The 12,717-nt window shown below is 39.9% G+C and overlaps 1 protein-coding gene across 4 annotated transcripts in view; it reads left to right on the top strand.

The window, feature by feature from the left end:
- The window catches only part of gabbr1a (gamma-aminobutyric acid (GABA) B receptor, 1a), a 143,113-nt gene that overhangs the window by 29,111 nt on the left and 101,285 nt on the right, over window positions 1-12,717 (top strand). For all 4 annotated transcript variants that reach the window (XR_014913838.1, XM_085423901.1, XM_085423898.1 and 1 more), the window contains exon 6: window positions 3,010-3,027. Coding sequence is in view for 3 of the 4 variants with exons in the window: in XM_085423901.1 (XP_085280027.1) it covers window positions 3,010-3,027 (18 nt within the window). In the remaining variant the exon portion in view is untranslated. The remainder of the gene's footprint in view (window positions 1-3,009; window positions 3,028-12,717) is intronic.

Here is a 12,717-nt window from a genome sequence, read left to right as displayed (position 1 = left end):
TGATAATTTTACATGTAAATACAGCTGAAATCACAGCACAGTCTTTGTACATCACTCGTGTAAGCTGTGATTTTGTCAGATTATGTCACAGTTATAAAATCTGACACGAGCTCTTCCACCGAGGTTCTTTGTTCAAGGTAATTACAGGCTTTTTTAAAATGTCGAAATACTTAGAATGCTTCTCATCCTTACTTGTCTGCCAGGCATCCTTCTTGCTCACCGCAGTAATAATCATGCCTCAGTAAACCTCATGTTGCAAACTTTGTCACTAGATTCAGCAACTCTTATACCCGCAAACCAAAGTTTTTCTTCCTAATAAGCAAAAAACTGGGCACGCTCAGTGAGACGGAGGCAGACCCCCCGAGAAACATCATGTTGTCTCTGAGTGACTGTCGAACAGCTGTTATGGATTTAGGTGTTTCTTTTACCACAGTTTGTCTGTTAGACGTTTCTGCAAATCAGTGCAACTATGTAAAATATTGAATTGAGACATTCAAATTTTACCTTTAAAAATATAAGCAATTAGCTCAATAATTGTGATAATACACAATAATCCAGCAACAAATAATAATGTAAACATGAATACTATTTAATGGCACTATGTGTTTGCCTTACACTACTGCTCCCTTCATCTATGATGCATATTCTAAAATGGTGTAATGCAAATTGCAGTTTCCAATCATCTCTGCGGAGCTGTTTTCATTCCTGATAGGAATTTTAAGGCTGATTTAAAAATCACATATTTTAATATAATCGCTTATATTTTTTCATCTTTCAGACACGCAAAACATAAAGAAATTATGTTCAGTTATTTATTTACCGATTTATGCTTTGGGTGACTAAAAACACAACAGGGAACTTGCAGAGTGCCCTCTGGTGGACAAACTATGCAACATCAGCGGTCATGGAAAGGAAGAAGGGTGTTTCCCTCTGTCACAAGAAGTTTAAGTCCTTGAGCAATTTAAAAGCTGATACTGTTAGATGGGTAGATAGCTAATAATAGCTAACAATACTGGCCTACCAATAAATTGCTTGGGCTCTTCTTTTCGTCGTCATTTTGGGTGCCAAGTTCTGGCGGTGTGCTCTAATTCTGGTAGTTCACCGCAAAACATTCAAATTAAAGCCTGTAATGAAAAAAAAATCCCAATAAAAACAAAACTTACATGTATTTGTGTTCTTGGAAGTAAAACCTTGAAAAATCAGACCAGGAAACATTTTCATAATTAAAAATATCACAGTGGCATAAGTAATAAACAGCTGGGGTCATAAATGGCTCTACTTGGTCACGTGAAGGTTAAATAGGATTTTCCAGATCCCAGAAAGTTGATGTGACAGTTTATTCATCACTCAGCGCCTCCCACCTCCCACCTGATCAAAGTACACAGGGGTGGGTTGAAATCTGGTACTTTTAGCTACTTTATTTTTTCCAGCATCTTTGATCCCTCATAACTCCATACGTACAGCAGATAGCTGCACAGTCCTTTTAGGGCTGAAAGCCTCATTTAAACTGTCAAAACCCACAACCAAATCAAGTTTACAGCCACAAATGGGTTTGTTATCGTCAGCACAGCTTTTTCTCTAACCAGTGATGAGCATCGTATATATCAGAGGCAAACTGCACCAGTTTAACTAACGTCTGTGATGTAGAAGAACAGAAACAAGCACCGGTACCCTGGATGTTGATTTATTTTCTGGTCATTTACTGAAGAAAAGTTTAAAAAGCATTCTGGGTAAACTTTCAAGGGTCATCTAATCACAGGCAAAGGTAGCTGCGCTGGTTGGAGCATCTGAAAGGTTTCTTTTTGATACCAGGCTCAACTTGTAGCAGCGATTCTTTGATTCCTTTTGAATCTTTTAGCCAGGATTCCTTCTGAATGATTCCTTCTGAATTATGGCTGGGAGATTCATTAAATATACTAAAGGTATTATACCAAGAAATCTGCTGATTTTCAGTGAGCCAGGTGGAAACTTTTTTTAATATACAGATATATACTCTGGCCTGGGGGTGAGGACAAGCATGCATGTATTATATTTTAATTTTCTCCCGAGTGTCTCTTCCACAGAATCGCTGTAGCCCAGTATTTTACCACTGCTCACTTGGGTTTCAGTCTGCCTCCCGAAAATAGGAGCATTAGGCTTTAAAGATGACAGATAATTGCAAACACCTGCTCTCCCATCAGTGGAGCACTGTTGCTAAGCAATAAATAATGCAGCCAATCACAGTGGAAATCCTCAGAGGGTCGTCTGTACCGTTGGCACGGGCAGGTAAAGCAAATGACGTCCTGTACATGAAACAACAGTCAGGAATAAAGAGCCTGAGTGGGTATTAGTGATGTCACTGACGCCCATCAGTGTTCTCAGTTACAGCAGATGGCGTGTCCGCTGTCGGAAAAGATTTGTTCAAATTAGTGCAAATAAATGAGGATTTTGGAAACAAACACACACACGCACACACACACATAGATGAAACAAACAAGTGAAGGAAACATGATGCCAACTGGTTATCAGAGGAGTTGGCATGGCAACGAGTAAAGTTGCTATGGGAATGGTAGTATTAAAAGAGATGAAAGAGGAATTATCAGCACAGTTGGAAAGTAGGGCCCTTATTGTATAATCCCTAAAAGTCTAGATTTAGAAATGCTGACCTACATGTGTGAATGCTTCAAATAGACTGAAAGAGCATTGAGACAGTGGTTTGTGTTGGGCCTTTATTAAATGAGGTTTATAGGTTTTCTGTTGGGTTTTATATGCTATGTGTTGTTCATACTATTACATAATAGGGACTTCCAGCCAGGCATTGCTGCTAAGCATAAACCTCTTCCAGACCCTTTCACAGGATAACTACGGTGTTGTATTGCTGCCCCCTAGTGGAGCGAAGTAACATTGAACGCTTTCAGTTAAAAACTTTTTTTTACCCACTCTGTTGGAGTATTTATTGTAACAAAATAAAAATCTGAATATATTTGTAATCAATTCTTCTTTTGTCCTTTTTCTATTCCCCTGCCACAGATGACAGAAACTACACAGGTAAGAACTTATTGTTTCCTAATTTTGTGATTTTGAAATCTGTTAACCTCGCTCAGCTCAGCGATGACCTGTTGAAGGTTACAGGGTTAGATTAAGGTCACCGAGTCTCAGTCTTTTTCTGCTGTAACCTTTATAACCTTCCTAATTTTATCAATCATTAACACTAACAAAGGAAGATTAATTTTACTTACTAAAAGTTGGCATTAGCCAAAAATAAACACAACTTATTATCCATTAAAAATCCTATTCATGCAGCCTAGTTTCACTTTGTTCTGCACTCGTTGCTCCTGCCCCATCTGTGGCTCTGGGCAACAGTTGTGAGAGTCACCAGGATCCCGTCCACTCCTTTTTTATGGAATTTTTGCCAAATGGAAAAGCTGACAATAGAAGAACTCTTTGCTCAAAATGCATGTGTAACATTTTAGCTTCTAGTATCTGAAAATGTGCCAGGCAGCTAGTCACCTCGTGGTTGTTAAGAGAGTAAATGATAAGGACAGATATCAAATCTATTCAGTAGTGCAACAGACAACCGTCACCTCAAGATGCTTTGTACTGTAAAGACACTGCAGTGTTTGAGAAAAAGCCCCAATGATCAGCCCCACCCCCACCCTTGAGCAGCATTTAGAGACAGTGGTGAAGAAGAACTCCCTTTTAACAGGGAAATATTTTAAGCAGAACCAGCCTCGATGATGGGCCGTCTATCGATTTGTCAGGGGGTCAGGACAGAGAAAAGAGAGAAAAATCCCAAAACAGACAAAACACAAACTGCAAAAGACCGTAAACAAAAGTCACATGACTGCATATTTTGCAGAGAAGCACTGTTCAGTGTCTGAGTCAAGCAGCAGCAACTAAGAAAACTGATCCCGCCCCAACTGTAAGCTTCATCAGAAAAGGAGAGCTGGAAGCCTAAAAGTGCCGAACATGTCTGTCTCCTGAATCCAGACTAACAGCTATGGGCTCTCCGTCCTTTTCTACCTTTGGAAACTCTGTGAAACACAAATAAGCCAGCAGCCTGAAAGTGAAGTCAGATAATAGTGTGAGGTTTTTAAGATACGACGGAGCCTGATCATTCAGGACTGTGTGGAGAGAGTAGAGGACCCGAGTGCAGACAGAGGCAAGTAGACAAAACTGAACTTAACAAAAAGCGAGCCTTTATTTAGGGCTGAAAACTCAAGGAAATACAACAAGGCTAAACTGAGGGAAAACCTGAACGTAAACTGGGAAACTATGACTCTCACTGAGACTTTATACTACGACTAGACAAGATAACAACTATGGCTTGACTGGGAAACTGTGACAAAGGGTAGGGAGGGTAACACAGACAACGAGACAATGAACACAGGAAGACCGATCTCCACAAATGAGGAGATCAGGGGAAGTGGAGACGTATGAGCAAACAGCTGACTAGAATGAACATAATGATGCCACAGTGGAAGTGCAAACTAAGCACATAGAACATGGAAACAAAACTGTCAAAATAAACAGGAAACATGATGAGATGCAGACACGACAGGAACTTGACAACAAGAACCACAGAGACATGAAGCAGGGAGACTTAGAACAGGGGAGAAGACACAAAAGGATCCACAAACAAAGGACAACAGCAACCTGTGCATTGTAGAAATTACTCAGATAAACTAAACTGAAACTAGAAAACCAATGAATAACGAAATACAATAAAACTCAAACACTGGGCCACACGACCCAGTACCGTGACATAGAGCACCCTGACATAACAGGTTATATCCCGATCCAAAATAACAAACCAATCACCATAGCAAACACGACACAGGTCAGCTGTGCAAACCCAGGCCATGAAGCTCCCGACACACAGCCTTTGTACTGATGTTCATGCTCTGCAGTTACTGAGTCAGCAGAGAGCTGGCAACACGCTGTGACCCTGCTGTGTAACCACCGTGGTCTTACACTGCTACGGATCCTGAATGCTTCCATTGTGCTATAATACTACTTACAGCTGATCATGGAACAAGAAGAAGAGAAGAGATGTCATATGGTGATTTGTTCGAATGATCATTTACAACAGCGGTCTCCAACCCCCGGGCCTCGGACCGGTCCGTGAGTCGTTTGGTACCGGGCCGCGAGAGTAGAGGCTCAGGTGTGAAATGTATGCTTTTCAGGGTTTTCAGCGTGATTTTGTTATCGTTTTTATCGTTAACTCGGTTTTCCTGGGTCTTTTCACGTGTGTTATGAATAAATCTTCTTTTTTTCGGTACTAGTTTTGTTTTGTTGTATTTTGTTTTGTATTTTTCCGCGACACCTTAAAGGCCGGTCCGTGAAAATATTGTCGGGCATAAACCGGTCCGTGGCGCAAAAAAGGTTGGAGACCGCTGCTTTACAAGATGCTTACGTTCAGTGATCTGTTTAGAACAACCACATTCTTTCACAAATGTTTGTAAATAGTGACGCAGATGACGTCACATTACAGGGAATCATTCGGTTATTAAAATGAGTATATATACTATTTTATAATTAGCTTTGTAATGAAGCCCATTAAGCATTTGAAAACTCAACATGGCCGTGAAGAAGCTGAACTCTGAAATTACTTTTTTTAACAATACTGTTCATTTCAGTCACATCTCCTGTATAAACCTCTGCACTTTGATCCTATTGATCTCAGACTCCTGCAGCCATATGCTGAAGTGTCCTTGGGCAGGGCACCGAATCCCAAATACCCTCTGATGCATCCATCTGGGTGTGCATGCGTGTGTCTGTGGATGCAGCAGTTTAAAAAGTGCTTTGAGTGCTAAAAAAATTAAAAACCGACACATCATACAGTCCATTTAGTACACAAACAGATTCATTCTTCCATTCTCATATTTAGCCTACCCCAACATCTAACTATATCTACACACTTTATCACCTTCCTTTGTGTTTGCAGTGCATCCTTCCAGTGTGACATAGTGTCTGCTAGCCTGAACCTAAATATCCTCCATTGTCTTTAAAAATAAAATTCTCAATAGAATAATCTTTTCCTTCTAATCCTTCTGTAAGATGAGCACAAACAGAATAGATGTAAAGTTGTGCAGATGTTTAGCGACATAAAAGTGGACACTGAAACACAGAGCCTCTTTGGAACGTTGGCAAAAATCAGTTTACATCAGATAAAATCAACTTTTTAAATACATGTCAAATCATCACAAATATGCAGTGTTTCAAAGAGTAGACCTCAAATCATAATATATTTCATAAACAGACTTCCATCTTTGATCTCCCGTCAGTCCTCTCAGTTTGACACCAGGCTGCGGTGTGACTTCTTCACCAGAAGAGGGCAGAAGAGATCTTTGAGAAACCCCCCACACTCGGGCGTGTCTCCATGTGGGGCAGCAGTGGCCTGAAGCACCAACAGGCGCTTGTTCTAACTGAAGGTTTAAATCCCCACACCAGCTGGAAGATCTGACTTGAGGGCATGAACAGCTTTGAACAGCTTGTCCAACTCAATATTTTTTTTTTTTACTGCTGTGATAAACAAGATCATAGTTGAAGCTGTAAACATAAGTTGAGGAAGATAGTTTTCATATCTTATATCAGAAAATGCACACATTGCAGAGCTCACGGGCTCTGCTCCAGTTTCCAACGAGCCAATTACACGAAGAAAGGTTCTGAGTAAATCCTTCATTTATGACTTTGAGGACGGTTTCATTTGCTCATTAGTGAGGAAGTATTTTCTCTCATCTAAACGAACCCCCCTGTGTCTTTGCTTAATTGTAATTCCAAAGTTTTAATGGAAATTATATTCTTATTAGTTTGTTGCTAATCACTTTTTCTATGCCCTCTCTGAAGATTCACTTTTTGAAAATGGACAGGATATTACAGGGATACAATATTAGAGGGATGTTCTGCTCACGCCGGCCCGCTGCTACACACAGCGTTACTTAAACACAGAGTTTAAACTGTGCAAGTTCACAGCAGGTCGTTCTCTGAAAATAAACTAATGTGCTTAGTCAGCCTTCCCTGGTAGAATAAAGGGTCGACGCATCTACAAGAAGAGCCACTTGATCTGACCCCTGGCAAGAATCATGAATACATTAGTAACTGTTGCAGGATGGTTCGTCCTCTTGCACAGTTATGTCACCACATTAGGAACTGGCCACGCTTTCAGACTGGTTGTTCAACCTTTTTTGTCTGGTGTTCTCCCAAACACCTGTCAGATGGACTCCTCCATCAACACCTCCTCTCCATAAACTGTCAGTGGTTCATTTCTGTACAGGTACAATGCTGTGCAAAAGTTTAAAGCCACCCCTCATTTCTTGACATATGACATCCAAAGAGCCAGTCTTTGTTCCTTTTAGGTGCTCGTGAGCAGCATCCAAGCAGAGAAAGGTACCTAACTCGAAGGATAAACCGGTGGTGTGAACATAAAAGAAAATTTTAGCAAAGAACACATTTTAAATTGTATCTTTAGGCACTTTGCTACCTGCAGCCTACGACAAAAACACATCATTTGTTCCCATTTTTGTTGAATCTATGAAAAATACCAACGGTAACACAGTTCGACAGACATAAAATTGTATCTTTGCACCAACAAGGTGATTCCAGAAGAACTATCAGCTGAAGACTTGGCATGTCACAGTATAATGTGTAGTGTGTTGTTAAAAAATTGAGGGAAACTGGACGAGTGGAGGACTAAAGCAGAAGTGGCAGGTCTAAAAAACAAAACATTGACAGTGAATGAACAATATCTGAAAGTCGTGTCTTTAAGAAACAGGAAAAATCCATCAAAGATCTGACACAGGACCTGAGAGATGCATCGGGACCTTCGGGTGATCCACGTGCTGTTCACTGAAGCCTCATCACAAACGCTCTCAGGCGTTCAAGAAGCCTTAAGGATGAGAAACTGGGAGAAAAGACTGAACATCAGTGGCAACTGGTCTGCTGGAGTCTGATGAATCCCAGTTTGAAATTTTTGGTTCAAGTCGTGATCAGTGTGTAAGGAGGACGTCAGGAGAGAGGCGCACCAGCGAGTGTCTATGAGGGAGGTTCTGTCATGGCTCGGGGCTGCATTTCAGCCACGGTGTTGGAGATCTTTTCAAAAGTGATGAAACGATGAAAGCAGCGAAGTGGCCTGAACAGAACAAAAGGCAGAAACATCCAAAGAAGAGCTTTGAGCGTCCTTCAAGAAGCCTGGAGAACTTTTCCTGAAGACTACATAAAGAAATGACAAGAATGCTGCCTCACAGAGCTCAGGCTGTGGAGAAGAAAGAAAGCAAGCTTTTTTTTTAAATGCTTTTTTTTTTTGCTTTTTCATTTATGTTAGCACACTTAGATTTAGGATTCAATAAATCACTGCACACAGTTCCTATTCTGCCAGAAATGAAGGGTGGCTCAGTGCTTTTGTACAGCAGTTTTTTAATGCTAACATGAGACAAGTCGGTGCTTCCTGAGGAAATATGTTGCTTAAGTAGAAAATTCAAAAGAAAAAGATTAAATTTTTTTTAACACATCCACGGATGAATATTGGTGGTGAGCGTTAAAATTTGGAAAGGGTCATTTTAAAAGGACCTTATATAACTAACAGTTTAACAGTTATGATAAGCAAACTAGTTATCTTTAACTACAGGTTTGCTAATTACGTTTCTGGTGGACACTTTTTCATTATGCTACTTTTGTTTCCATTACTGCTAACTAACGTTTACACTTTTCTTTCTGTTTTAACTTTCAATCACTCTTTTTAATAAATACATTTCAACTGTTAACTCTTAGTTTATGTATTAGGCTGTTTTCATCCTAAACAATTTCATGTCTTCGTCCATAACTTTAGCAAACAAGTTATAACTTTAATTTGTACGTTTAGCTAAAGAACACCATTAGTGCTTCTGAAGGAATTAAGAGCTAAAGTAGCCTAAGTAGGTAGTTTTGTCAGTTTGTTGGTCTGTAGCATTCAAGTGTGTGTTAACACAATGCCACAGTCTTCCCAGGAATGGAGAGAGCGAGCTGCATGTCCGACTCTACAGGCTTCAGTTAGCATGTTAGAATCTTACAGCTCATAACACTATAATTGGAAAAAAGGCTTCCCATTAAAACCAATGGGAGTGCTCCCTCCACCCAGTTAAAATGCTGTGGTTGGCTGCACATAAAGGACCACCATGATGTGAGAGACTGATACATGTGCATTGATTCTTTTAGTTTACAATTTAAAATTTGACCCTCAGTTAATAATTCCAGACCTTTACACTTTTAGTTTTAACACTTAAAAGAAGCAGCAATACCAACTCACTTAATAATTTTAGCCAGCTAGCTAATATGTTTATTCATGAACGACTGTATTTGTTCATTCAGGCTTTTTGCTAACAATGTTATGCACACTGTTATGAAACATCCTTACTTTTCTCTAATACCTTCAACTTTGGTGAGCTTCTTAACAATTTTCTGCACAAACCTGTTCAGGTCCACTTAATTCTTCAATTAAACTCTAAAATATGTTTTTATTTTTTATATATTCGTTAAGACAATCTGTCTGCGTAATCCCCCGGGGTACTTATACCTCTAATTGGGAATCACTGCCATAGATTCTTTTAGAGTCTGTGACAGAGACCCATAAGGCTGCACGTACACACCCTCTTCATAGTCCCACACAAACAGGATATACAACACTGAACTCTTAGCTTTATGCAGGCAATGATAGGTGGAAGAATAAGTTGCCGGTGAAAAACTTTGCAAATGTCACAGACTTAACAAACACATAATTAACTAAGCAACAGAGAAGACTGTTTCCTCAAATAGAAATTTCCATCCACTGTCTCAACACTGACCTCCTTCTAGCTCTGCTCTGTCTCCACTCCATGTGCCATCACCGCCCACTTACTGCCTCCTCAGCGGGAGAAAGGTTAATACCCTGCTCCTGTCTGAGTCTGCTCAACCTTGTGTGTGTTTCTGTGTGTAGATGCAACAGGACTGCATCTAGTGTCTGTTACTGTTTCTCTGACAACAGTTTAACAACCATATGCGCCCCTCGAAGAAAGGCAGCAAAAACAGGGGCATAATAATCCCCGGAGTCTTTTTTAATATCATCAGATTTTAAAAGAGCTAAGAGGCTATGACATCATGATGGCTGGCTTATTTCTATTTATCTTTTGAAAACCAACAATATGCTTCAGCCCCTGATCATTCCTGACTTTTCAACGCTGTTGTGTTAGCACTTGGCTTCAAGCAAATTTGCTCCGACTGAAGACATAAATCTTTACAAACGGAAAAAGGAAAATTACCCTCTCCCTTCGAGCCTCGCATTTGTCTTTAACCATCAACAAGATTACCTGGTGAAGGGTTGTCATTTTATACAGACAAAAAAAATCAGCCTTCACCTTTTTTTTCTTTTGGATGTGTGTGTCTTTTGATTTTTGCTGATTATTTTATGTAAACTTGTAATTATTGCTGCACAAAAACAAGTAAAAAAGTGTAATTTGTTGGAAACGATGTTCAGTGTATAAAAAGAGTGCTTTTGTAGCAGGATGGTGCAAATGGGCTTCAGTTTATTGTAATTAAAGCAAACAAAGTGGGCTGAAGGATGGTTTATGTGAGCTCCACAAAATTGGTAACACAAGTTCACTGTGGGATTTGGTGCTTTGTGATACCTATGTGAACTTTTTACAGCATGTGATCCATGGGAAGGATGGCATGAGAGCAAAGTAACAGAGAAGTTGGACTGTTATTCTGAGCAAACAGAGGTATTCTCTGAGCCAAATCAGGGGCCAGTGCATGAAACTCTAAAGCCTTCAGCGGATCAATTCATCAAGCCTTGTTCACTGAGAGACAGCAAAGTAGGTTTATCACAGATATAGAATTTACTAAATAAAGAACACAAGAGCTGAATCAGCCAAAGTCAAAAGAAAGCTGTCTAGCTGTGGTCTCAGAGGATGAGGAGCGTCTCGAAACCATTTCCCAGGAGGAGAAACGAGGACAGAAAGTCCACTGATCTTTACCTGGTAAAGATCAGTGGCAGTAACTTGAGGCTGAATGTAAGGAGAGAACGAATGATGCCAGAAAGAGAAAAGTTTGTAGCTGGACACCTGCAGTGAACTGACTCCACCCTGGCTGAGGAGAAGCAGCTCTCTACTCTGCAGAGATGTGCTCCACCCTCTGGTTTGCATTTTTGTGGGGAAGGATTTGTGCTGCAGCAGGATAATTGGCCCAATCACAGCTCAAAACTTTAGGGAAACAAAGACTGCCGCAGACTTTCCTCCACATTCGTATTACGTCAACCCCGCTGAAAGTTTATGAGTCAAAAATTCCCAACCAGAGAGATAATAAGAGAGAGACACAGACATGACACTCAAAGAATTATGAATAGAAATGAGTGAACTCTGAGGCTGTAAAGATGGTGTTAATCTCACCCTGCCTTCAAAGAGCCAATCAACAGTGGAGCTGTGAAACATATGATCTGATCATGTTGTTGCACTGACGCATGCACACAGAGGTTTCAGGTATGTGTTGGCAGCCACTGCTGTCAGTTCATTATTGTAGTTAAGAGAAGTTCAGTGTGCTGCCTATTATTTTGCTCACTTTAGCCATGATGTAAATGAGCGTGGCATTTGTTCAGGGCCTTGATTGTTGATTGTGATTGCACTCTGGATCCACTCATTAGTGAAGCTGTAATGTCACAACTTTGCACAGTAGAAACAAAAACTTTCTTTTCATGCGCGTCGGAAAACTTTTTAAGACTTTTTATCGGAACAAACATGATGACACATATTTGCAGCCTGATACCTATTGATTCACACAGGAATAAACATAACTGCCCAGAAACCTCGCTCACTTAGTCTGTCATAATATGAGGCGAATATTTACAGCCTCGTGTAAAATCGTCCTTCTTCTTTTTCCGTCTTCTTCCGTTGGAGGTAACACCAAATCAAATAGAAGTTCCCGTTTGACCCTTTTGCAGTCAGCTCTTTTTCTTTTGGTAGAATAAATTTAGTCATGAAGAAAAATGTACCTTCACACCTCATTAATGTTTTCTGAGTTACAGGTCAGTTTTTGATCCCACATAACTGCACAAGTACAGAAGACAGCCACAGGAAATCTTCAGAGATGAAAAACATCCATTTAAATGACACGTTTAAAGAAACAAATTGCAAAAAGAGCAAAAGTAGTTTAATCAAGGTGATATGAGTATGAATGTCGCTGCTCCATTACACAGCCATAAGCTACTTTCATGAGTTTTAAAATTGGATTATTATATATGATGAAATGATCTGGATACAGTTGATGAACTGTCACACATATGCTAGAACATGCTTTGATCAGCCACCTATACTTTTACCCAAAATGCACTTTTTAAACTTTCAATAATCAGAAAACAGATCAACATCTGCAATATTAAACTGGAGCATTTTTGTTATTAAAGCTATAACACATCCCCTATAGCTCTCCCTCGATGTATATTGATTCTCAAAGTTGCTTATTGAAAAATTCACGCTGAACAAAATTCAGGTTGGCTGTAAAATAGATTTGGTTGCTTGGAGCTGAAATGGATTTTTCCACCTTGAAAATGTCATGTGGGCTCAAAAACGCTTGGGAAAAAAATAATGGCAATAATCAAACGGAAAACTTCATCCCACCCGTCTGCACTTTGAGGAAAAATATTTATGGCCTATTTGTATAATTTTGCATGACTTCATTAAATATACTAAAGTTACTGTTTAAAAGAAATCATGTGATGGTGAGGGGTCAGGTGGG

Source organism: Rhamphochromis longiceps, linkage group LG11 (assembly GCF_057381845.1).
Source record: "Rhamphochromis longiceps isolate RC_006_pf linkage group LG11, R_longiceps_female_GT1.1, whole genome shotgun sequence".
NCBI classification, from domain to species: domain Eukaryota; kingdom Metazoa; phylum Chordata; class Actinopteri; order Cichliformes; family Cichlidae; genus Rhamphochromis; species Rhamphochromis longiceps.
The sequence above is the reverse complement of the archived record's forward strand: the minus strand, read 5'-3'. Positions and strand labels throughout refer to the sequence as shown.